At 30.5% G+C, this 24,244-nt stretch overlaps 2 protein-coding genes across 2 annotated transcripts; one reads left to right on the forward strand and one right to left on the reverse strand.

The window, feature by feature from the left end:
• The first annotated feature begins 4,074 nt into the window (after positions 1 to 4,074).
• LOC131660088 (uncharacterized) lies at positions 4,075 to 8,080 on the forward strand. The gene is made up of 10 exons (XM_058929223.1): positions 4,075 to 4,326; positions 4,412 to 4,488; positions 4,566 to 4,643; positions 4,794 to 4,900; positions 5,015 to 5,080; positions 5,953 to 6,054; positions 6,172 to 6,595; positions 6,892 to 7,097; positions 7,250 to 7,413; positions 7,656 to 8,080. Exons 1-10 carry the CDS (start codon positions 4,181 to 4,183, stop codon positions 7,798 to 7,800), a joined length of 1,515 nt encoding a protein of 504 aa, XP_058785206.1. The 5' UTR covers positions 4,075 to 4,180; the 3' UTR covers positions 7,801 to 8,080.
• Positions 8,081 to 8,159: 79 nt separating this feature from the next.
• LOC131660087 (NADP-dependent malic enzyme-like) lies at positions 8,160 to 12,013 on the reverse strand. Its single transcript, XM_058929222.1, has 18 exons — positions 11,613 to 12,013; positions 11,459 to 11,533; positions 11,204 to 11,355; positions 11,011 to 11,116; positions 10,846 to 10,911; positions 10,657 to 10,752; positions 10,492 to 10,563; positions 10,324 to 10,407; positions 10,147 to 10,245; positions 9,929 to 9,976; positions 9,786 to 9,839; positions 9,557 to 9,655; positions 9,372 to 9,461; positions 9,201 to 9,278; positions 9,028 to 9,102; positions 8,833 to 8,923; positions 8,578 to 8,706; positions 8,160 to 8,484 (listed from the first exon to the last, which is right to left on the reverse strand). Exons 1-18 carry the CDS (start codon positions 11,838 to 11,840, stop codon positions 8,396 to 8,398), a joined length of 1,731 nt encoding a protein of 576 aa, XP_058785205.1. The 5' UTR covers positions 11,841 to 12,013; the 3' UTR covers positions 8,160 to 8,395.
• Between the last annotated feature and the right edge of the window lie 12,231 nt (positions 12,014 to 24,244).

Here is a 24,244-nt window from a genome sequence, read left to right on the forward strand (position 1 = left end):
ATAACCGAAAAGAAGAGTATATTGAATAAGACCTTTGTAGCGTTATTCTGAAAACATCAAAAATATGAGATTAAACTTGGAAGACTAGAAAGGCATGAGACTCAAGAGAAGAAATCCAAAGGTATTGCTTTAAAGGTTGACTTAAGAAAATAAGTAGAAAAAGACGTTTCGAAAGAAGATGAGAACTTCATGCTTCTTGTAAAAAGGTTCAATTTTTTTTTTATAATGATAATTCGAACTTTGCAAAAAGGATGAAATTCTTCAAGAAGAAGGAAGCTTCTACATCAACCCAAAATTTCACTTGCTTTGAATGTGGAAAGCAATGACACATGAAGGCGGATTGTCCAAAAATGTCTAAGAAGAATGTTCATAAACGAATAAAAGAATCAAAGTCCAAAAAGGCTAATATTGCATGGGATGATAATGAAGTAAGTTCATCATCCGATTCAGAAAGCGAAGAATGTGCAAATCTTGTATTGATGGCATCTCATCATTTCGTTGATGAAGAAGAAGATAAGGTTAGTAATAAAAAACCTTCTTATGATAATGATGCACACGAAGCAATTAATGAAATACTTAATAAATGTAAAATTTTGTACAAAACTGTGTCAACTCAAAAGAAACAAATTTTATCTCTTGAAGAGAAGATTGACAAAATGCAAAAAGACTTTGACAAGGAAAAAAATTATTTTGAAAAAGAAAAACAAAATTTTACATGCAATGAGTGCAATTCATTTTTTTCAAATTGTCCAACTAAAAAGAGTCATTGAAAGATATGAAAAGGTACAAATTGGATTGGAAGGTATCCTTAGTAGTAGACAAAGATATTTCAATGATAAAAGTGAACTTGGTTATTCAAAGTTTGATAAGTCAGGTACTAGTAAAACTATCTTTGTGAAGGCAAGTGACAAATCCAATAAAGATAAGGTAAATAAAGTGTAAAGTGTTCATCATCATCTTAAGAAAAACTTTGTTCAAACAAAGCCTTGTGTTCCTAGATATAGAAGTAATTTTGTTTCTACATGCTTTTATTATGGTTTAATAGGTCACACGCCTAATGCTTGATATGTAAGGAACTTTAGTGTTGCAAGTGGACATTATGTATGGATCAAGAAAGAAATTAATTATCAAGGACCCAATGCACGTTGGGTACCTAACAAAACTTAATTATTTTTGTAGGTTTGCTTGAAGACCACTATAAATTTATGGTATCTTGATAGTGATTGTTCTAAGCATATGACTAGATACATAAACAAAATTTCATCTCTAGTTCTAAAGGCCAAGGGATATATCACACATGGGGACAACAACAAAGGAAATATTATTGGCATAGGCAAAATTGGAGTACTATCTTTTAGAACAATTGAAGATGTACTTTATGTAGAAGAACTAAAGCACAATCTTCTTAGCATGAGTCAACTTTGTGACAGATGTTTCAAAATCAAGTTCACCAAAGATGAATATTTTATTGAAGATGAAGCCACAAATGAGATAAAACTTATGGGTAAAAGATTTAAAATATTTTCATGATTTCCTTAGATGATTTATCTTTGAAAATAAAGTGTCTTATGGTAAACAATAATGACTCTTGGCTTTGGAACAAAAGAATAACCCATACGGGCATGCCAATTTGTTTACATGTGTTTTTAGTAAATTAAACCATATGTTTTAGTTCACTTAAGGGATTAAAATCGAAAAAAATCATATGGACAATTTGTGCAAAAAGTTTGAGAAAATATGTGTTTGTGCTTGGATATTTGATGTTTGAACGTGAGAAAATTGTATAGAAATTCTAATAAGTACAATGCATGATTGTTTGAAGAAATAAAGTAAATAAAGAAAACAATAAAAGTAATGAAAGAAATGCTTTGATTAAAGAATTAGAAAACAGAAGCAAGTTCATACATGTTTTCTCACAAACTATTTTCTCTCTGAGACTTGGATACTCGAGTTCTATAGAGAATACTAATAAAATTTGTGAACCCTTATTACTTGAGTGAACTCGACTTATATACTAAATACTCCAATAACTGTCGATAACAGTCAAACCTCCAGCATTAGACACACATACTATTACATGGAATTCTGTTATCTACTTTGCCTTCATGTGTCTTTAACTCTTAAATTGCTGCAAACTGCTACCCATGTCGACAATTGCCTTTAAATCTCTTAACAGGTTATGTCAAAGACATCTTCAAGTCTTCTAACTGTTCCTATCGAATATGCCAAATCACTACAAACCTTTTCGAGATTCTGAACATGTTTTGAAGAGAGTGATCCTAATTTTGTGGATCGGTTTCTGAGATTCCTCCAAACCAAACTTAATAGGTTTCTAGGTCATATAAGCCTTATACTACAAAAATACTAAGTCTCAGAACATATGATAGGCGAGTCGAATTCACCACCTCAGTCAAAGTAATCAACCTATCAAACCTATAGCTAGGTCGTCTTATACCTAGCAATTTCATACCTTTATATTACACTTACATGTCAAAATGCTAACTAAAATTCCCTAGCTAACAACCTCTCTGACTTCGTTGACTTGGACGTTAGAGTATTAACTTTAAAGGTACGCCCCCGCTTATTGTATTAGAGATTAACACTACCATATTAGAAGAGCTCATACTCACACATCGCCAACCTTCTTTCCCACACTCGAATACCCCGAAATTTGTTTTCATTATCTTGCTCAGTAACATTACATCTATGAAGTCATGTAAACTCAACATTTATTTAAACAAAAACAAATTAGCTGAAATATCGCTTTAATTTGGCGGCATTCCATATCCTTAAGATGAGTTCCTCATACAAGGTTTCAAGAGTGTAAGCTTTTTTGTCCGTACTAGACTGTAGGAGTGGCAAAACAGGTCATCCGCCCCGCCTTATGCCCGCCAAAAAAAGAGCGAGGCGGACAAGCCGCCAAGTGGAAATGTGCATAAAAATCTAGCCCGCCCTGCCAAGGTGGCGGGTTGACAGGCGGGGGGCTTGCCCGCCTATTTTTTAATAGATAAATATATATTTTTTTTCTTTCAATTAGATTTTTAACTTATTTTTTAGAACAATTTTTTTATAAAGCATCTTTTGAATAAATTTTACTTAAAAATATTGCATATATTCACAAATAAATGTATAAAATAAAATCATCAAGAATTAGAATTACTATATTTAACTAAAAAAATGCAGGTTTAAAGTGAGACAGATTAAACGAATAGGCACAACGTACTTTAGCGAAAGACGATTTTTGGCAGGATGAGTTTTAATGGGCAGTGAACTTTGGCTGGACAAACTTTGGTGGAAAGCGGACCCAAAATTTCAATACAACCCACTCCCTCCATCCCAAAATAAGTGTCACATTTAGAAAAAAAAATTATCCCAAAATACTTATCACTTTAGATTACTAATGCAAGTTTATATTTAATCTTCCAATTGTATCCTCTAATAAAGACTTTTATTTTATTATTTTCCACTTAATATTAATGCTAATTTGAATACACCAATAATTAATCATGATAATTTGGTAAAGTCACTATTCTCTCTCTTTTATTTATTACTCCCTCCGTTTTTTATTATAAGTCGTTTTAGATTTTTCACACAGATTAAGAAAAATAATAATTGTTACATGAAAATGAGAAATTATGAAGGTTTTTACAAAATTATCCTTCATTAATGACATGTGGAAGATAAATTTATATAATTGAAAGGAGAGAAAATAATAAATATTTAAGGATATAATATGAAAAATACCATTAATTATTCATTGTAATTGTAAAGCGACTTATATTTAAATACAATTTTTTTTCCAAAACGACTTATAATAAAAAACGGAGGGAGTATTGTTTTTTTAATAGGTGTGAAATGATAAATTGGGATAAATAATATCATACGAAGATAATACTACCTTTTTTTTGACATGTGCCACCCCTACTAGACTGGACTTTGTAGTTCAAATATTTTATTCAAAATAAATTTTTTTAATCAAAATAATTCAAATACATTTTTTCAAAGAAGAAACTATTAATGTGTTTGTTTTATAATTAAGTCTAGAGGACTTCTAATAAAAAGAATGTACTATTTGGTAGAGTAATAGAAAATCAACAAACACACACAAGGTTGAAACTGAACTCTGTCCCTCTCAGTATCGTCCAACATCAAAGAAATCCCCCAAACCTCGGCAGCGAAAATGGACAATAGCACCGATGATCATGAGATCGAGGACGAATTCCAGATCGAGCAATTCCTCTACGAAGTCGAAGAACAATTCAACAACCCCTTCCTCCACTTTCCCCCTCCCTCTCCACCATCCTCTTCCTCTTCCCAAGACCAACCGTAAATAATCCCCTCATCACCTTCACTTTCTTATTCACAATTTCTGCATCTAACCACACACAATTCTCACATTCTTCTCATGCAGTAACGACATTGCAATTGCTTCACCCGCCGAATTCACTTTCAATACCAGTATCGCCTCTTTGCACACATACCTCGGTGGTAAGAATTTTTTCAATTTTCTTTTTCTGTTATTTAATTGTTTTGTTTTCACTAAGCTTAAATTTCGTTGTTCATAGATGTGGAAGACACGCGCCACCGGACTGCTTTTTTGGACGGCGGTGCTATATTGAACATTCCACTATTTTGTCTTCAAGGTAATATATTACTTTTGCAATTTTCACTTTCTTCAATCATGCTTTTACCACAGACCCCGGAAACACGATACTGATACTGACGACACCAACACTGACACGCTAACTCGGTCTTATTGCCTGAATTATTTGACTAGTTCGTGCAATATTCAGGAGTTGTACTCTTTCCTGGGGCTACTCTTCCCCTTAGGGTTACTGTTTCTCGTTTTGTGACTGCTATTGAGAGAGCTTTAAGTCATGTTCCTCATACCATTGCTGTGGTATGTTAACTTAACTCCTTATGATGATTGTTTCTGATTTTTCCATGTTTGGGATTCAGCTTTACTTTTTCTCGTAAAACATCCATGAGTCATTGACATGCATTTTCATTTTAGATTCGGGTTCACAGGGAAACTGGAAGTTTTACAATGAAAGCGGCAAGCATTGGGACAACTGCAGTGGTATTTCATCTCATTTGATGTACTATTTATACCAAACTCATGCTGAATAATTTGCATAATAAATGTGTCCAATATGGTTTTTAACTAAAACTTAAGTTCATTTGTTTTAAATTTTGTATTAATAAGTAGCACATGGATTCCGGATACCGTGCTTCCCAGAAATTTTATGTTGGTAAAGGTTTATATCACTTTATAGTTTACATGTGTATTTGTGTGTAAGTCTTCGGTTTGTGCTATATGGAACTGAATGCTGGGCATTAAATAGTCAACAAAAAAACCAACTCTGTTGCACAGATGAAAGTATTAAGGATGAGTAGTCACACAAGACAAGATAAGATCGAAAAAAAAATTTGAGGTAGCTCCACAGTAGTAAAGATGGTAGTAGAATCCTACCTTTGTGAGCTGTAGACATGTGGGAAGAAGACCTATAGATGCACCAATAATGGCAAGGGGGTTGATCAGATGAAGAGTAGTCTAGTAGTTGGAGATAGAGCGAGTCTAAGAAAAATCACTGACTAAACCATCAAGAGAGATTTAAAGATAATGATATGTTTTTGAACTTAATACATGATAGGGAATTATGATGCCATTGTCATCTTATCTATGAAGTCAATTGCACCTAGTGGGATAAGTTTGAATTTGAGACCAGTATAGCTGATTTAATTGCTTAGGTAATTAACATTCTATTTATTAATACAATGCCTGATCTTGCAATGCAGCAACGAATAAACCACTTCCCTTAAAGAAGGGAACCCCAAACAAAAGGGATTATCTATATTTGCTAGTTTTCTTAGTTCTTACAATAGTTAGCTATCACTATCAGAGTCAATATGTCTATTGGCTTATTTTACTTGCTAATATCTTATCTACAGATTCGGCAATATGGGCGTCTAGAGGATGGTTCGCTGAATGTGGTGACCCGTGGACAACAACGATTTCACCTAAGGCGGTGTTGGAATGATGTGGACGGAGTGGTTAGAAATATATTCCTACATTTGCTGCCTTTTTATTATTATCCTCTTGTGCTTTAGCTATCAGCTAAAGATTGATGACTCCCCTTTTCTTTGTTTGGTTGGGGCTGCTCCTCTTAGCCTTATGGAGAGGTCCAAATTATCGAGGAAGATTTACCATTGAGAACTCCAAGGGATGCTTTTGGCAAATCAGCATCATCATGTAATATGCTTTCCAGCCGTGTTAAAATGCATGGCTTAAAAAACGGGGAAAATGATTCAAAAGCAAATTCAGATGAGGGTTTTGACAGTGAGCTTTCACCAATGGAAAGTAAAATCCACCTATCTGACTCTGCATCTGATATGATGGATGTATTAGCAAACAGTAGTGATCAGGAAATAAGGTCCAATTTGGATTCGAGCATTGGAATCTGTTCCACTTCTGGAAAGCTGTCATCCAAAGAAGAGCTTAATAATAAACCATCACATATAATTTCAAAAGCATTCTTACCCCACTGGGTATATCGTATGTATGACTCCTATTGGCTTGCACAAAAGGCTGCAGGTAGTTTTGTTTTTCTTCCAATTCTATCAGATATATTTTGCCTTTTCCCGTTCTTTGGTATGGTATATCACTATTATGGCTGATGAAAATTTTCTTTTCTTTTGTTTGCTGGTCTTCTATTATTGAGTTTAAAATTTAAACAGAAATATTAATGGAAAATTCATGTGCAATTATTACTTGATTTTCATATAAATACAATTCCTCGTTTTTTTGTGTGTCTGTTGAGCTTCTCTTTTGTACAACTATTCAATTTAAGTATTAAATTTATCTCTGAACTTTGGCTTGATAATCTGTAGATATGTGGAAGCAAATAGTCGGGGTTCCTAGTATGGATAGTCTCATCAAGAAGCCTGATGTTTTATCATTTCATATCGCCAGTAAAATACCTGTTTCTGAATCTACAAGGCAAGAGCTTTTAGACATCGATGGCATCGTATATAGGTTACGCAGGGAAATTGAATTACTAGAGAGCATTGATCTTGTCCGATGTAAAATATGCCAAGTAATCACTCTTTTATCAAAGCCTCTCAATTTTGCACACCATATTGCCCGTGTTTAAAGTTTACACGATTTTGGATATACAATTCTTGAAAGTGCTGAGATTAATGTTTATTCCTTTTTCTAAAAAAATGTCTTCAAATGACAAATATGCAGACTACAATTGCAAAACGAAGTGATATGTTGGTGATGTCAAATGAGGGTCCTCTTGGTGCCTATGTAAATCCCGACGGTTATGTACACGAGATAATGACTCTTTACAAAGCCAATGGTTTAGCTCTCATGGGGCCAGCAGTTACAGAATACAGCTGGTTTCCCGGGTGAGTGTCAGTCCATTCTCATGTCCTATGATTTTATGAAAGAAACAACTTGTTCAATAGTAGTATATATCAAGAATCAAACTATTGCATGCCATGAAGCTTTACAATTCTACTAGTAATGTTGGCTAGCACTCTGAATGCTAGTACATAATTTGGGAGCGGGCGGGCAGGCTGGTCTTTTCTTGTGCTGTTTAATTTGAAATCTGATAAGCTTATATGCCAATATATGCTACTTTTGGCAGATATGCATGGACAATTGCTATTTGTACCACATGTAGAACCCAAATGGGATGGCTTTTTACAACCACCAATAAAAAACTGAGGCCTGCTTCATTTTGGGGTATTCGGAGCTGTCAACTTGCAGAAGAAATACGCCGAAACGTTTAGTTCAGCTGATGTAGTAGTGACCATATAGTTGCGAGTTTTATATGAATAGATAAATCTAGCTTAGTGTGGAAACCTGTGTTCATAAAGCACTGCATGGTTCTATTATGTATTTAATATAATGCAGTGTTCATGTAGCAGCGTGCATGGTTATATTATGTTATGTTTATAGTTAAATAATGTTGATGAGTTGGTTCCCTGTCACCAATTTTTATCCACCTAGTAGAGAGAAACATTTCAAAGTGGGGTCTCCTTATCTTGTTTTAACCCCCAAGTCAAGTCATATTACAACCAAACAATGAAATGCCGTGTTTCTTAAATCATGCTAATGTAAAAATGATGTTGCATTCAGAAAAAAACAATTAAAAAGGAATTGAATACTATTATTACTGATAATGATTTTCCTTCTTACAAGTCTATTTTGAAAGATTGGTAACTTGTCAAAGTGAACCATGGAATGAAGAATTTAAATTCAAATGGCAATGCCTTATTCCACACTTCTAGCAAGCGATAAAATAAATCAAAATCAAATCAAAACGGCTCCTAAAACACTGCAGAGTGACAATGTAGTCTCTACACATATAATTCGATCAAAATCCTAACGGTAGCTTCTATAGCCTGGGCTATACATGCAACTTTCCGCATATTTGACAAGATCCTTTGGTCGAGGTAAATGAGAAGCTAGACCTGTTAAACAAAACAGACAACACAATTAAGAACAATAAAAACACGAGAGTTTTGTCTGAACTGAAACAGAACGCATTTCACATTGAAACTCACCAAGTTCGTATGTCTTAGCTGCAACACTAGCAGCAATGTTGGCTGATATCTTTCTGATATTTGTGAATCGAGGGTAAATCAGTCCCTTATCATAGTTCTCCTGAGATACCTGTGCAGCCAAAGCTTCAGCTGTTTCAAATAAAATAAAACGGTTAGCATTCAAATCAAAACCATGTCTCAACGAACACAATTGCAACATTAATTCAATGTCATGCTCTAATTATATAATACTCTTTCAAGTTTGTATGTACTTACAGGCTGCCAAGAGCATCTCGTCGCGCACACGGATTGCACCAGAGATGATCAAACCCAAACCCAAGCCAGGAAAGATGTAAGCATTGTTGGCCTAAATTGCATAGCAGAAAAAACAAAACATAAAGTTAGTCACTAAATTGTGGTCAGGCATGTCTGTTGAAAAAGAATAAGCTTAGTAAAGAATTTAATTAACACCTGTCCAGGAACAAAAACTTTTCCTTCATATTTAACGGGATCGAATGGACTTCCACTAGCAAAAATTGCTTTACCCTGCAAATATAAGAGGCATAATATAGTAAGTAAGAAATAATTCATAAAAAGATGTTTCTTAAGTTGAGCAAATCAGAAATAATGTATACAAAGCTTACCTTGCTCCATGTATAAGCTTCTTCAGCTGTGCACTCAGATTGTGAAGTTGGGTTGGAGAGTGCAAGAATGAGAGGTTTCTACATTACATGCCAAGAAATATTACAAATATTAGTTATAAGAATCTTCTCATACTGTGGTAGAATTATTACTAGAGAAAAGCATGAGTGTACCTTATTCAAGGATGCCATGGTTTCAACAACCTCCTTGGTAAATGTCTTTCCTACTCCAGATGATCCAATCAATACGGTCGGCTTAATTGCCTGATGAAATGAATTGTGAGACATCATGTAAAAGAGTTAAGGGTAGCAAATATTTTATTGAGCAAAAAGAATAAAACTCGAGACACTTTGCTCACCTTGACAGCATCTAGAAGCTCCTTCACAGGTTCATGCTCATGCGCCCATGGCTTTTTGAAGTGCTGAAGAGATTGCAGACGAGAGCTAACAATAAGACCCTGCAAAAGCGTAAACTTGTCATGAGAGGTTATGAAAAAATGACGTGCCCTTCATCTTTGCAAGGTATAGAGACGTAAAAGTTAGTTACAAACTAGTTACACCGAGTCAGAAGTTAGTTGCTCTTATTACCTTGGAGTCCACAAGCCAGATCTTCTTGCGAGTCTCTTCAACCGGGGCTTTTGTCTGGTTAAAATCATAGAATTTAATTTAAGTGCTTAAAATAAAAGAACGCCTTTAGATATACACAAACGAGTATGAAAACCAAGTTATACCTGCTTTGAAATCTCAAGAGCTATCAACTCTGCTATACCAGTTCCAGCCTTCAATAACCAAAATACAGAAGTAAGAATTTCTCTTTCAAAAAAAGTTCTAAACTATGTAGCATCACTACTTTTTACGTGTCAGTGTCACTATCATATCCCGTGTTTCATAGATTCTAAAGCTTAAATACTAACGCAAATAACTAAATTAGGCTCGCTAAGGAACTTACCTCTCCAGCTCCCAAGAATAAGAATGTGTGATCAGCTAAGGTTCCTCCGATTAACTTAAGGGAAGCAAGCAATCCTGCTAATACCACAGAAGCTGTACCCTGAATTGAATCAAAGTAGAACACAGTCAATAACAGAAACCTTGCATAAGTCAAAATCTTTCGACTATGCTACCTTACCTGTATATCATCATTGAAAACAAGATGCGACGAGCTGTATTTATCCAGAAGATCGAACGCATTATGATTTGCGAAATCTTCGAACTGAAAAAAAGAATCATAAAATCAGGAAAACAATTGATTCAAGCAAAACCAAAGCCACTCAAGATGTTGAATCAGATATATAACCTGCACAAGAATTTTCTCTCCATAGTTCTGCTTAACTGCATGCATAAACTCGTCTAGAAGCTCCGCGTATTCCTAAACCACAATAAACAAACAAACACAGTGTTAACAATATAGAAATTTCACTCCCGATGTACAAAATCCAGTGAGTGTGAGGGATGATCAAACCTTCCCAGTTGCTCGCTTCTGTCTAAGGCCAATGTAAAATTCATCATTCAGCAACTTCTCATTGTTTGTGCCAACATCAATCGTTATAGGCAAGCACTGAAATTTATAAATACGCAGATCGTAATCAATTAATCGATTGATCAACTAGAAATGCAAAACAAAAAAAGAAAAGCATTTTCTAGTTCTTACCGATGAAGGGCGAACACCTCCTAATGCAGTATATAGAGAAAGCTTCCCAACAGGAATTCCCATTCCCTAACAAAATAATCGAAGAAGCGGACCATGTCAATATTAAGGTTCACCTGAATTTTTCTAAACATAAAGATTCACAGCGTAACTAAACCCGCAATTTACCTGGCAACCAAGATCTCCTAGTCCTAGAATACGTTCACCATCGGTCACAACAATAACTTGAATAGTTTTTTCAGGCCAGTTCTTAAGAACCTCAAGGATCTTGCCTCTGGAAAATTTTCAAGCACTTGATCAGAATTTTCCAATCTAAAATGTAAGTTAAGAAAAAAAGTAATACGTAAAATAAAAAACATACTTCTCCTTCAAACTGATATATAAACCCTGAGGACGCCTAAAAATGCTTCCATATTTCTGACATGCTTCACCAACAGTTGGAGTGTAAACAACAGGAAGCAATTCCTCGACATTATTGATAAGAACCTTGTAAAACAGCCTCTCATTCCTCTCCTGTCAATAGAAAAAATTTCAAAGAAAGTGAAAAAATGAAACTTCAAATATAAACTATATAGTTAACAACAACAGAAGAAGAAGCAGATTATTATATAAGTACCTGAAGATCCATCAAGGCTATATACCTATGAAGAGGAACATCATATTGGCGAAGATTATGCATTAATCTCTTTTCCTAAAAACACACAAAGGATAATTCAATACACGTTACACAGTGGATTGAAATGTAAGTATAGTAGAATGAGGAAACTAACCTGAAGATCTTGAGTGAAAAGAGCAGGAGGCAAAAGGCCACGAACGTAATGAGCATCTCTTTCTTTCTCAGTGAAAGCAAGTCCTTTGTTGTAACGTGGATCTCTGAGCAAAGTGCTTCCACTAGCAACAGAGAAACTCCATGGTGTGATAGTTTGATCTTCTGTAGCTCTATCTTCACCATATAGATCCTTAACACCACCACCGACAGAACCGTTCTCGTAAGCCATATTGTCTCAGATTAACCTTAATTGTTTGTGATATGTAATGTAATGAATGTGCATGAAAACCTTATGTTATATCTGTATATATAATCTGTTGTTTGGTTGGTTATGTGATGGGAAAAGAATAGAGGTAGATATGATAATTTCAACATGGGCAGGAACGTGCATTAATGATGGAAATAGAGAAAGTATTTGTTGTCTTTTTCTGACCAGTTATGAGCTGTATTTACTGATATGGACCAGTTGAAAGACATGATTCTAGAAAACAAACAGATACAAGTCAATTATTTATTGGTTTTTTTTTCTTGCCTTATATTTCACGTTGTTGTTGTGATAATAATTTGAAAGGAAAAAAGTGAGGATGGACAACAGTAAACACCTTTGTAGATAAGCCTAGCCTGGGTGAAAGCGGTGGAAGAAGATTCGTAGATTTTCCGCGTTTTGTAAAAGTCAATAATCAATGAAAGTGGCACGGTCAAACTGTGAAAACAGCAAACAAAAGTTCAAGTTGGAGACAAGTCTAAGGAAGATAGTGTTTTTTTATTAGAATCAGAAATTAAGGCAATGTTTTGGTAAAACTAGCCAGTAGTTTATAGTTGATAGTTTAGAGTTGGTGATTAATAAATGATAAGTTAATATGAATGTTTGTTAAATTATGTGTTTTATTAGATAGATACAAAATGACATAAAAGATTATTTTAATTAATAAGTGTAATAATATTTTGTTAAAATAATAAGGATATAAAGCTAAAAGCTCCAAGTTCAAAAATTATTTTAAATAACTTTTGAAAAGAAAGGTAAAAGCTAATAAAGAAAGCTAAAAGCTAAAATAATATTACCAAACAAAACTTTTTCATTAATATAAGCTGAAAAGCTAAAAACACTTCTTTTTTTTTTGAATATTACCCAATCGATCCTAAATAGTAAATAGTAAATTTTATATATGCTTTTGAAAAATTTAAATTTTTTCTAATATAACATAAAATTATAATTGTCTTTGACATGTTTTTTTTTTTTGGTCTCATTTTTCCGCATTTATGTTAGGAAATGATAAAAATAATTAGAAAACTATAAAATAATTTATAAAGTTATTCATAATAAATTTAAAATATTGAAACAATTAAATAAACTTTTAACTTCTTTTTGTCTAAAATATTCTAAAGCAATTTAAAATTATAATAGTCTTTGATATGGTTTTTTTATTTTATTTTCTGCAATATTTTAAAGCAAATTACAATTTACTGACGTGTCAAATCTACAAAAATTTTCAATTTCTATAAATTTTACGATAATAATGTAATTTTTAGATTCTTTTTATATCAAATTTTTTTAATTTTATTCGTTAGAATAATAATAAATTAAAGACCCCTACAAAGAATATAAAAACTTCCATCTTTCACAATTCAAATTTAAAATCTTTAAATTTCATGTTTCTTTTATCTTTATGTATATAATATATCATATTTGCTTTTGAAAAAAAAAAGATTATAGTGGTTTTTATCTATAATATAAGAAAATAACATGTTCTAGAAAATACCTAATTGCCCTTTTGTTATCTTAATCTAAATTAATAATTTAGGGGCAAAAAAAAAGTCTTTTGTTGATTTTTTTCAACTCACTTTTCATTTTTTCACTTTCCAACTCACTTTTAACTTTTTATTATTTTATTATTATTATTATTATTATTATTATTATTTCTAATAAATTATTAATAAAAATATTTCAATAAAATATTTTTTAATACAAAAATTATTATGATTAATTTAAATGATTGTCAATTTACATTTAAAATAATATTTAATTTTTAAAAATTAACTTTAATAATTAACTTTTAATAAGGAAGAAATATAATTTGAAATAATTTTTATTTTAAGATATATTACTTTTAAAGAAAATAATAATAATTTTAGTTTAAAAAAATATTTCAATTAAAATGATTTTAAAAATATACTTGAAAATGTGTGTTATTGGATAAAATACAAAAAATGTGTGTCTGTTATCATTAACTTTAATTTATATGATTCAAAATATTATTATATTAATATATGTCATTAATGATCAAAATATTATTATATATGAAAAATGCTATTTATGATCCAAAAAAAATTTTATTCAAAAAATGTATACGACTATACGGGAAAAAAACTATTATTGACCTAAATATTTTTATATACGAAAATTTACAATTGATTCGTTCACATATTTTATAAACGATACCTAAACATAAATAATATGTGTATATGGGAAAAATCAATTAATGATATAAATATTTTTATATATGAAAAATTGTATTTATGATAAAAAAATTGTATTAAAAAAAGATACATGGAAAAAGTACTATTATTGAACTAAATATTTTTATATACGAAAATTTACAATTGATTAAGATATTTTTGTAAATGATACCTAAACATGAATAATATTTGTATATGAGAAAAATCTATTAATGATCTAAATATATTTATATATGAAAATATTTTTATATATGAAAATTGTATTTGTGATCAAAAAAATTTTGATTAAAAAATGGTATACGGGAAAAAATTTATTATTAATTTAAATATTTTTATATACGAAAATTTACTATTGATCCAAATATTTTTCTAAATGATACCTAAACATAAATAATATTTATATACGGGAAAAAATATATTATTGATCTAACTATTTTTATATCAAAAAAATGTTATTTATGATCCAAATTTTTTGATTTTGATTTAAAATAAATATATTATTTAAACAAATGCGCGTACCAAACCAGAACCCGTGCGTATGCACGCGTTTGTTACTAGTTTATTTAAAATCACAAACACTACATAGACTAATTAAATAATATATAATATCATTCATAAATAAATTAAAAAATATTTTGAACTTCTACTAGTCTAAAATATTCTAAATCAATATAAAATTATTAAAGTTTTTGATATAATTTTTTTATCTTATTTTCTGCAATATTTTAAAAGCAAATCACAATTTACTGACGTTTAAAATCTAAAAAAATTCTCCATTTCTATAAATTCTATGATAATAATGTAATTTTCATACTTTTTTATATCAAAATTTTTTAATTTTATTTTCTAGAATAATAAAAAAATTAAAGTCCCCTATAAAGAATATAAAAACTTTCCATCTTTCACAAATCAAATCTAAATTTTTTAAATTTTATGTTTCTTTTATCTTTATATATATATATATATATATATATATATATATATATATATATATATATATATATATATATATATATATATATATATATATATATATATATATTTGCTTTTGAAAACAAAAGAAACATTTAGTGGTTTTTATTTATTTAAAATCACAAACACTACATAGACTAATTAAATAATATATAATATTATTCATAAATTAATTTAAAAATGTTTTTAAAATATTTTATTTTAAAATATTTCTTTAGCATCTTTTAGTAAAAAATATCTATATATATTGTTAAAGCAAATACATTGTTGACATGTCAAATCTAAAAAAATATTCCATTTAGATAAACTTTATAATAATACTGTAATTTTTAGATGCTTTTTCTATTATATTTTTTAATTTAATTCTTTAGATAATGAGGAATTAAAGATTCTTATAAATAATATAAAAAAAATTATTTTCAACAATTGGTATTTAAAATCTTTAAATTTAATGTTTCTTTTATTTTATGTATAATATATTATATTTTCCTTTGAAAAAAGAAATATTCCATGGTTTTTATTTATTTAGAACCACAAATCTTATATCGACTTATTAAATAATATATAATATCATATATTAATAAATAAAAAAATTAAATTTTATATTTGACCATAATTTTTTGAGAAATGCCAACCAGTGCCCTCAGGGCAATAGTTAAGATTTTAAAAATAATAATTTATCTTGGTAATCTACATATTTAATGCCTCGAAAATTGAAATATTAAATTTTTTATAATATTTTTTTAATGGAATGCTTAACCACTGCCTTGAGAGCACTCGTTAGCAAGACCCTAATTTTTTTTTCATATAATATAAAATTATAATTGTCTTTGACATGATATTTTTTATCTCATTTTGCCGCATTTTTGTTAAGAAAAATAAAAACAAAAATAGAAAACTATAAAAATAATTTATAAAATAATTTATGATTAAATTTAAAATATTGAAACAATTAAGAATTTTTTTTTAAGATCTTTTAGTCTAAAATAATCTAATGTAATATAAAATTATAATAATCCTTGATAAAGTTTTTCATTTCTATAAACTCTATAATAATAATAATCATGATGATGATGTAGGTTTCAGATGCTTTTTATATCAATTGTTTTAATTTTATTCTTTAGAATAATAATGAATGAAAGATTCTTACAAAGAATATAAAAACTTTTCATTTTTGACGACTCAAATTTAAAATATTTATATTTAATGTTTCTTTTATCTGTATGCATATAATATATTATATTTCCTTTTGAAAGAAAAAAAGATTTAGTAATTTTTAGTATTTATTTAGAATCACAACCACTAAATAGACCAATTAAATAATACATAATGTTATTTTCAAATAAATTAAAAAAAAATATTTTTAACATATTTTAGTCTAAAATATCACGATTAATATAAAATTTTATACTTGCTCCTGAAAAAATTTAAAATTGTTCTAATTTAACTAATAGGAAAGTCAAGCATACGCACGAATATAACTAGTAGTCAACTCAGGCGTACGCTCGAGGAGCGACATTGCCACTTTTTGTTAGTAACAGACCCATATTAGTTTAAAATATATATATATATATATATATATATATATATATATATATATATATATATATATATATATATATATATATATATTGAAAATTGGTTATTGTAAGATAAAGTGAAAATTTATTAATCACTGGTTCTACAAAATATAAGTGACAAACAACATGATAACATAAGTCTTTATGGATGAAACTTATATACATGACACTTATTATTTGTTGGATTAACATCAATTTCGAATCAAATTTTATCTCCTGCTATAAACATGTTGGATTCTTCAAAGTTGTCCTATTCGTATGTCCGTTTCGTTTTGTATGATTCTGCAATATTTTATAAAGTGAGCAATTTTTTTCTTGCCGTTATCACCACTCATAAGAAGATAGTGATATTCATAATCTCTTAATATTGTTGCAAAGTCTTACTCCAATTTATAAAAAATAAAAAGAAGTTGGAAAAAGTTAAAAAAATAACATATCAAATAAATAGGTATGGAAAAAAAATATAAGAACTTAACTAATTTCGAAAAATTGATATTAATAGGAGTCAGTGTAACATCAAATGCAAAAATGTTTTCATTGAAGAAGCATTGATTGTGATATCATGGTAAATCTTATTGACATGATATTGTTTTATAGTCATTGTTTCCAAAAATATTTCACCGTAATATCATACTTGAACAACAACATTATCAGGGAGGTTATAGTATTGAACAATAGAACTCCAATCACGAATTATTTTGGGATGATTGTTGTCTTTGTTATATATAGTAAAATTATGAATCCCTTTGTTATTTAAGAAGGTCCATGTTTTTTTCATGTCATTTTGTTACAAATTAACAAAATCTGGATCAATTTCAGATATGACTGTAAAAGACAACATAAAAAAAATGATCAAACTTAAAGATAAGAGTGTCGAATTTATTTTTTGTATAAATATTTAGTAAAGAATTTTTTAAAGACTTACATAGAGAGAAATTTTGACAATTGTGAAGGTGTCTATGAGAGTAGAATGATTAAGAACTCCAGTTGATGCTATAACTGTTTCAAACTTATCTCTAATTGTTGTTTGTCAAGAATTACGTGGTATTGGTGAATGTGATTTTTATAAGAAGAAAGGTCATCGGAAATTCCAGTGTCCCGAATTATTGAGAGCAAATAAAATGAATTAAAAAAAAATCCAGCATCCAATGTTGTTATCGCTCCTATTACCATTGGTTTTGGTTATGATTATGCATGTCCATCTGAGACCACTTCTCAAATATCTGATATTGATGCAACTCCACGTGCCATGTCTGCCTCCTCTATTAAAGGTTCGAATGCTTCTAGTCTATCAGGTATGTCTCTCTTTATATGAATCATTGATTCTAGAGCATCACGTTATATGTCATATGATGATAAATCATTTATGTCTTTAAATCCTTCTTCATATATGTTAGTTATGACTGCTGATGATACACCTATGCCATTAGAAGGCCTTTATATTTTGGATGAGTTGAAAGTCTCAGATACTGCAACCTCAACTTTTACTTCCACTACCGATTTCTTAGCTTATTTTCGTTTGAATTCTTCATCTTCTAGTTTTTATTTATGGAATTCATGTCTTAGAAATATATTTGCTTCTAGATTAAAGTACTTGGCTTCTACTAGAGCTTTAGAAAAGTTACAGACCCGTGATATTTTAGATTGTTGTGGTTGTAAACATGCAAAATTTTTAGCTTTACCTTTTAACTATAATGCATGGGGTCCATCACCAGATATTAACAAAGGTGGGTCTAAATACTATGTTTCGTTTATTGATGACTATAATCGTTAATGTTGAATTTACCTTATGAAAAATCGTTCTGAATTTTTTGATATTTATCATATGTTTCATGCAATGGTTAAAATATAACAAAATATTGTTATAAAGTTCTTTCATTGTGGTTTAGACGGTGAATATACCTCTAATAATTTCTCTTAATTACATACATATGATGATACTATTAACCATACATCTTATAATAATACTCCTCAACAAAATGTAGTTGCTGAAAGAAATTCGCTGTCGCGTACCGGTCAAACAAGAATAATTAAAAAACTGTAGTTTCAGGAAGAGACACTCGAGTCGTATCGCAACGACTCTTATATTGATTTTTACCAACTGATTGGAACAATGGGGGGGGGGGGGCAGTTTTAATTAAGAAGATGATAAACGATTACACAAAATTGATTACAATTATGATTAACAAATCAGACTACTGATTCGGTTCCTACTCATCATCAAATTTTATAACTTCAATTCTCTAAGCGGATTCTCTATTCCTATCCGATCATAATATCAATCAACAAGCGCGAAAGACACTATAAGAATTATGTTCTTGTTTACCAAATTAAACATATGGTTTAGAGATAACGCGAATTAACAAACAAGCTAAGTTAAGTGCGATTAAGATTGGCAACATATATCCAACAAATTAAATCAAGTCTACTCTATGATAATAGAATTAGGTAAATAATAATTACATAACAGAATTGAAGAGAGTAGGAGTTGAATAGCAAAATTATAATAATCTGAAAGTGTTGGAACCTGAATACAATAGTTCATTCTAGAGCTTTAGTTCTCCATGGGATTCGTACAAAGTATTCTTTTTCGTGAAAATTGAGAATAATGAAATAAGATGTGTTTTTGGTTTAAGTATTACAAGGGAATTCAGGCCTTAATGGTAACCAACCTGTAAAACATTACAAACGACCCAAAACTCATTATTTTACGAAATTTGGAATTAAAACTAATAATTTGACTCTTTTGCACTTTGAACTGGAATTTGACTTCTACACAAAACTTGTAGCTTATCCTCTCAAATTTCCAACAAATATTAGAATGTGTCAAACAACATTTCGTACCTCAAGTTATGACCTGCACAACGAGAAGGTATCAAATAACTAAGCACTTATTCAGAAAATAAGCAGAATTCAACTTACCTCTCAAAAACATATTAAAAGCAATTAAAATAGTGTGAAAAGTCATATAAAAGCCTTAGCACAAAGTAAAAGATGGGGTATTACAATACAATGATCAAATTCCCCCATACATGAATCACAAGAGTAAGTATGATCAAAGTCTGATAATGATGAAAAATCAGCTGAAAAAAATCAAAATAATTATCATCAACCAACTCAGAAATAAATTCAATATGAAAAACAAAATGTTCTTCCACTGGATGTTTCATAGCATAAAAAATGTTAAACTTTGCAATGATATCACCAAACTCCATTGACATTGTTCCATCATCAACATCAATTTTTGTTTTTGTTGTTTTCATGAATAGACTTCCTAAAATGATGGCGCCCTGCTTGACTTAGTTTTTCCTTCCAAGTCTAGAATGTAAAAATCTGCAACAAAAATCAAGTTATTAACTTGAACAAGGACATCTTCTACTACTCTGGCAGAGCGGGCATTGCTCCTATTCGCCAGTTGAATGGTTAAACTTGTATTCTGCAAAGGACCAATATCAAGATTATTATAAATAGAAGTAGGCATAAAAATAATAGAAGCTCATAAATCCAACATGTAATTTTTTTTAATTTTCTATCCCTAATAGTTCATGGAATAGCAAAAGTTCCTGGATCTTTGCAATTTTGAGGCAAGGCCTGAGTGAGAGCAAAGACATTCCGCTCAGTTGTGACTTTTTCAGATACAAGCTTGGGCTAAAGGAGGGATGAAACATTTTTCCCTTATTCACTCTCTCATTTCCCTTAAATCTCCTCTTGTGAGTGCATAAGTCTTTAAGAAACTTGACATATTTTGAATTTTGCTTAATCACATCAAGAAGCCGAATGTTTACCGCCACCTTTCTGAATATGCCCAATATCTCTTTTTCCTTATCTTCCTCATCCAACTTTTTGTTTTTCACTGTTTTCTGTGGGAAATGAATTGGTGGTACATACTCTTTCTCCTTTTCTATTTCAACAAGAACTTTATTTCACTACTGTTTGGGCATGTAGTCTCTACTGCACTCATGCTTGTCAATTAACTTCCTTAATTGCCATGATTCTTGATTTGACAATTTGGTATAATAAGCTTCTCATTGAAAACCATCCTTGCATCTAACTCTCACTATCACTTTGTCATTCTTTGTGAACTTCAAATTTCGTCCACTTTGGACATCATATGATGTTATGGCTTCCTTGAATTCATCCTTTGACCTAAAGTAAACTCTAACTTCCCATTTGAAATTTGCCATGTCCTTTTTCAGTTTGAATATTGGGTAAATCTTCTTTGTAACAGCCCCACTGCTATCATCACTATCGCATCCACTTTGAAGTTCTTCACTATCATTATCTTATTCCTTTTCCAAACTATCATTATCCAATTGTGTTTTGCTTTGTCCCTCCTCATCTTGTTCCTTCTTCTCTAAGTCATCAAAACCATATGAGGAATCATCAAATGCCATTTCCACATCACAGTCATAATTCTCATCATCACTGTCATCTTCATTATCAGTACTAGACTCATCATGCACCTCACCTTCCTCTACAACCACATTACCTTCCTCCACAACCACATTAACTTCATCCAAAATCACATTACCTTCCTCCACATTCAAATTATCATTAACAACACCATTAACTTTATGTCCAACTACTTCATTACCCTCATGACCAACTACTTCTTCATAAATTTTTGAAAGTAAATCTTCTTCATCATCTACAATATCATCATTCTTTACTTCTGATTCTATAGGAAAATTACAATATTCTGGCTCACCTACTGTGTGTTGAATATATATGTCAAAAACTTAAATGCACCCTATAAAAAGCACCTATTTCTAAGGCTCCTTTATCATTAACCAATTCCGTCATGCCAAATGTAGGATCTTTGTACCAGATTCTCTCAAACTCCCTATAACCTAACTCCTTAAGAACACCAACAAACTAAAAATAGCCCCACGTGTCTGCATCTATTTTCAAGTCAGAAATATCTCCTCCTTCGTACTGACTATTGTCACTATCCACGAATTCACCACTATGGTGAATTGTTAGATACAAAAACTCGTTCATTACACCTGAATCAGAACAAACCCTAAATAAGAATCATACTTTAAATACCCCTATTTCGTAATAATCCCTAATTAAACATACTAAGAAACCCTAAATCAGAATGAACCCTAATTTCATAAACTTAACGAAAGAAAAAAAATTTAAAAACGCACACTTTAAGCAGGAATTTGAACCATTTAGGGTTATAAATGACAAACCTGTGACTTAAATGTGATTTCAATCTTCAATCTTCCGTCGATTACAATCTTCAAATGACAAACCCTGAGCTTCACCCTTTCGACTATTGTGATTTCTGAACCTAGTATTTTTTAGACTTGTTTTTTTTAAATATTAATGATATAGAAACTTATTATCCACATCAGCCTTCAAACAAGCCATGTGGTTACTAAAAATATAACACAACTAACGAAACCAAACAGAAGGATAAACGGGAAACCATTTTAATAAATAAGAGAGTTATTTGAACTTTTTTAAAATTAAGAGATCAAATTGGACCCAGAATAAGAGTTAAGGGTCAAAAAATAGTATGTTATTTTTTAAAAAACATTTTTATAAAAATCACTTTTAAAAACATATATTTTTTTAAGACTAAAAAAAAGGGCCCAAAATTACTTTAAAAACAATCATTATAGAAAACAACTCTGTATTTGTAATTTTTAAAGATTGTTTTTATTAAACAAATGAGTAATGCTATTCTTACACTCATATTACGGACAACACTGTTCATGTACGGACATGCATTAACCAGCTTCATTACTGCATTAACCAAGTTTTTACACTGCATTAACCAAGTTTGATGACTGCTAAAAATTATTTTTAATACCTGGATGTTGTATTAACCAACTTCATTACTGCATTAGCCAAGTTTTTACAGTGCATTAACCAAGTTTGGTGACTGCTAAAAATTATTTTTAATACCTAGATGTTACATTAACCAACTTCATTACTGCATTAACCAAATTTTTACACTGCATTAACCAAATTTGGTGACTACTGTAAAGTGTTGTTCATGGTTATAAGAATGACATTACTCAAATTTGGTTAATGCACTGTAAAAACTTGGTTAATGCAGTAATGAAGTTGGTTAATGCAACATCCAGGTATTAAAAATAATTTTTAGCAGTCATCAAATTTGGTTAATGCAGTGTAAAAACTTGGTTAATGCAGTAATGAAGTTGGTTAATGAACATCCATACATGAACAGTGTCGTCTGTAATTTTAAAAATAAAAATAAATATTATTATTTTATTTTAAAAAACATTGTTCATCATATAAATACGGTGAACAGTGTTTGGTGTAAGTATTGATGTATAATATAGTTATAAGAATAACATTACTCTAAACAAATAATATTACTCTAAACAAATAATGGATAAATAAATAATCTAAGATCATCCTATATCTAGAGGAGGGGGCAAATACTTAAATTCATTTTTGTGGTGTCTTTATTGCATGTCTAACACGGCTTCTTAGAAAAAATCGAGTTTATGATGGCAATAAATTCTACGACCAACTAAAGCTATATCTATGGAAACGATCAACTATAATTTTATTGATTTTTTTTTTTAAAGGACTATAATTTTATTGATAGTAAACATATTTTATCATATAAATAAAACTATACCATATTGCTATAATGAATCAAGTTTCCCGTCATTTTCTATATTCCGAAAATGAAAATGTTTGTATTGTGAATTTTCATGGAGTTTCGTACACGATAGTTTGAATTGAATTATAGAATGACCCGGCAAAATTGATGATGAGAATATGAGTCATCGGTGACAACAAACCAAAAGATAGTCGACTTTTTACCAAAACAAACTAACGATAAAACTAGTAATTTTTGAGAATTTTTTTATTGATCCTCCTATGGGGTGATCCCCAGTGAAAACTCCAACTTGCCCCTCCTTCGGAGATACATCTCTAAAATATTTGCACTTCCGAAAATATCAAATGGGGGTGTTTTCGGAGATACACTTCCGAAAACACCTTCTTTTTTTTCACATTTTAGGGAATTTCGAAAATGCACTTCCGAATTATGCAGAAATTGTGTTTTTTTTTTTTTTTATGTTTTTCTTAACAGTCTCGTATTTTTAATTAAACGAAAACGCCAAATAAAATAAAAGACATATCAACATAAAATACTAATATAATAAATAAATCCGAATAATATATACAAGCCGAGTAATAGTGTGCGAAAGACAAGTCGAATACAAGAAAAATAATCCGGAACCCCTACTGTGTATGCCTAACCCTCTCTCCCTGGGACCTCCTCTGCCTCCTATATGCCGCCGCAGTAGGGGTGATCAAAACCAAACCAACCCAATAGAAAACCGCAAACCAAACCAAACCAAACCGAAACCGCAAAAAACCGCATTTGGTTCGGATTAGTTTGGGTCATCTTTTAACAAAACCGCATGGTTCGGTTTGGTTTGCGGTTTGTATTTTATAAACCGAACCAAACCGAATCAAACCGCATTATGTTACAACCTAACTTTTACTTAACTCACATCCAACCCGAACTTAAATCTATAATACCTTAACCTTATGATTACGAACAATTTTCTCATCCTTACACATGATTTTAGTCCCGATCTTCTCAAATCTCTAATAACATTATCGC

The sequence above is a fragment of the Vicia villosa genome, linkage group LG3 (genome assembly GCF_029867415.1).
Source record: "Vicia villosa cultivar HV-30 ecotype Madison, WI linkage group LG3, Vvil1.0, whole genome shotgun sequence".
In the NCBI taxonomy this organism is placed as follows: Eukaryota; Viridiplantae; Streptophyta; class Magnoliopsida; order Fabales; family Fabaceae; genus Vicia; species Vicia villosa.

Bases quoted from the DNA above. Each gene is read 5' to 3' on its own strand.
- LOC131660088 (XM_058929223.1), top strand. From the start codon at position 4,181: ATGGACAATAGCACCGATGATCATGAGATCGAGGACGAATTCCAGATC. The intron at 4,489-4,565 runs GTAAGAATTTTT...CGTTGTTCATAG, and splicing joins TTTGCACACATACCTCGGTG to ATGTGGAAGACACGCGCCAC. The intron at 6,596-6,891 runs GTAGTTTTGTTT...GATAATCTGTAG, and splicing joins GCTTGCACAAAAGGCTGCAG to ATATGTGGAAGCAAATAGTC.
- LOC131660087 (XM_058929222.1), bottom strand. From the start codon at position 11,840: ATGGCTTACGAGAACGGTTCTGTCGGTGGTGGTGTTAAGGATCTATAT. The intron at 10,246-10,323 runs GTAAGGTAGCAT...GATTCAATTCAG, and splicing joins TTTTCAATGATGATATACAG to GGTACAGCTTCTGTGGTATT. The intron at 8,485-8,577 runs GTGAGTTTCAAT...TTTGTTTAACAG, and splicing joins AGCTAAGACATACGAACTTG to GTCTAGCTTCTCATTTACCT.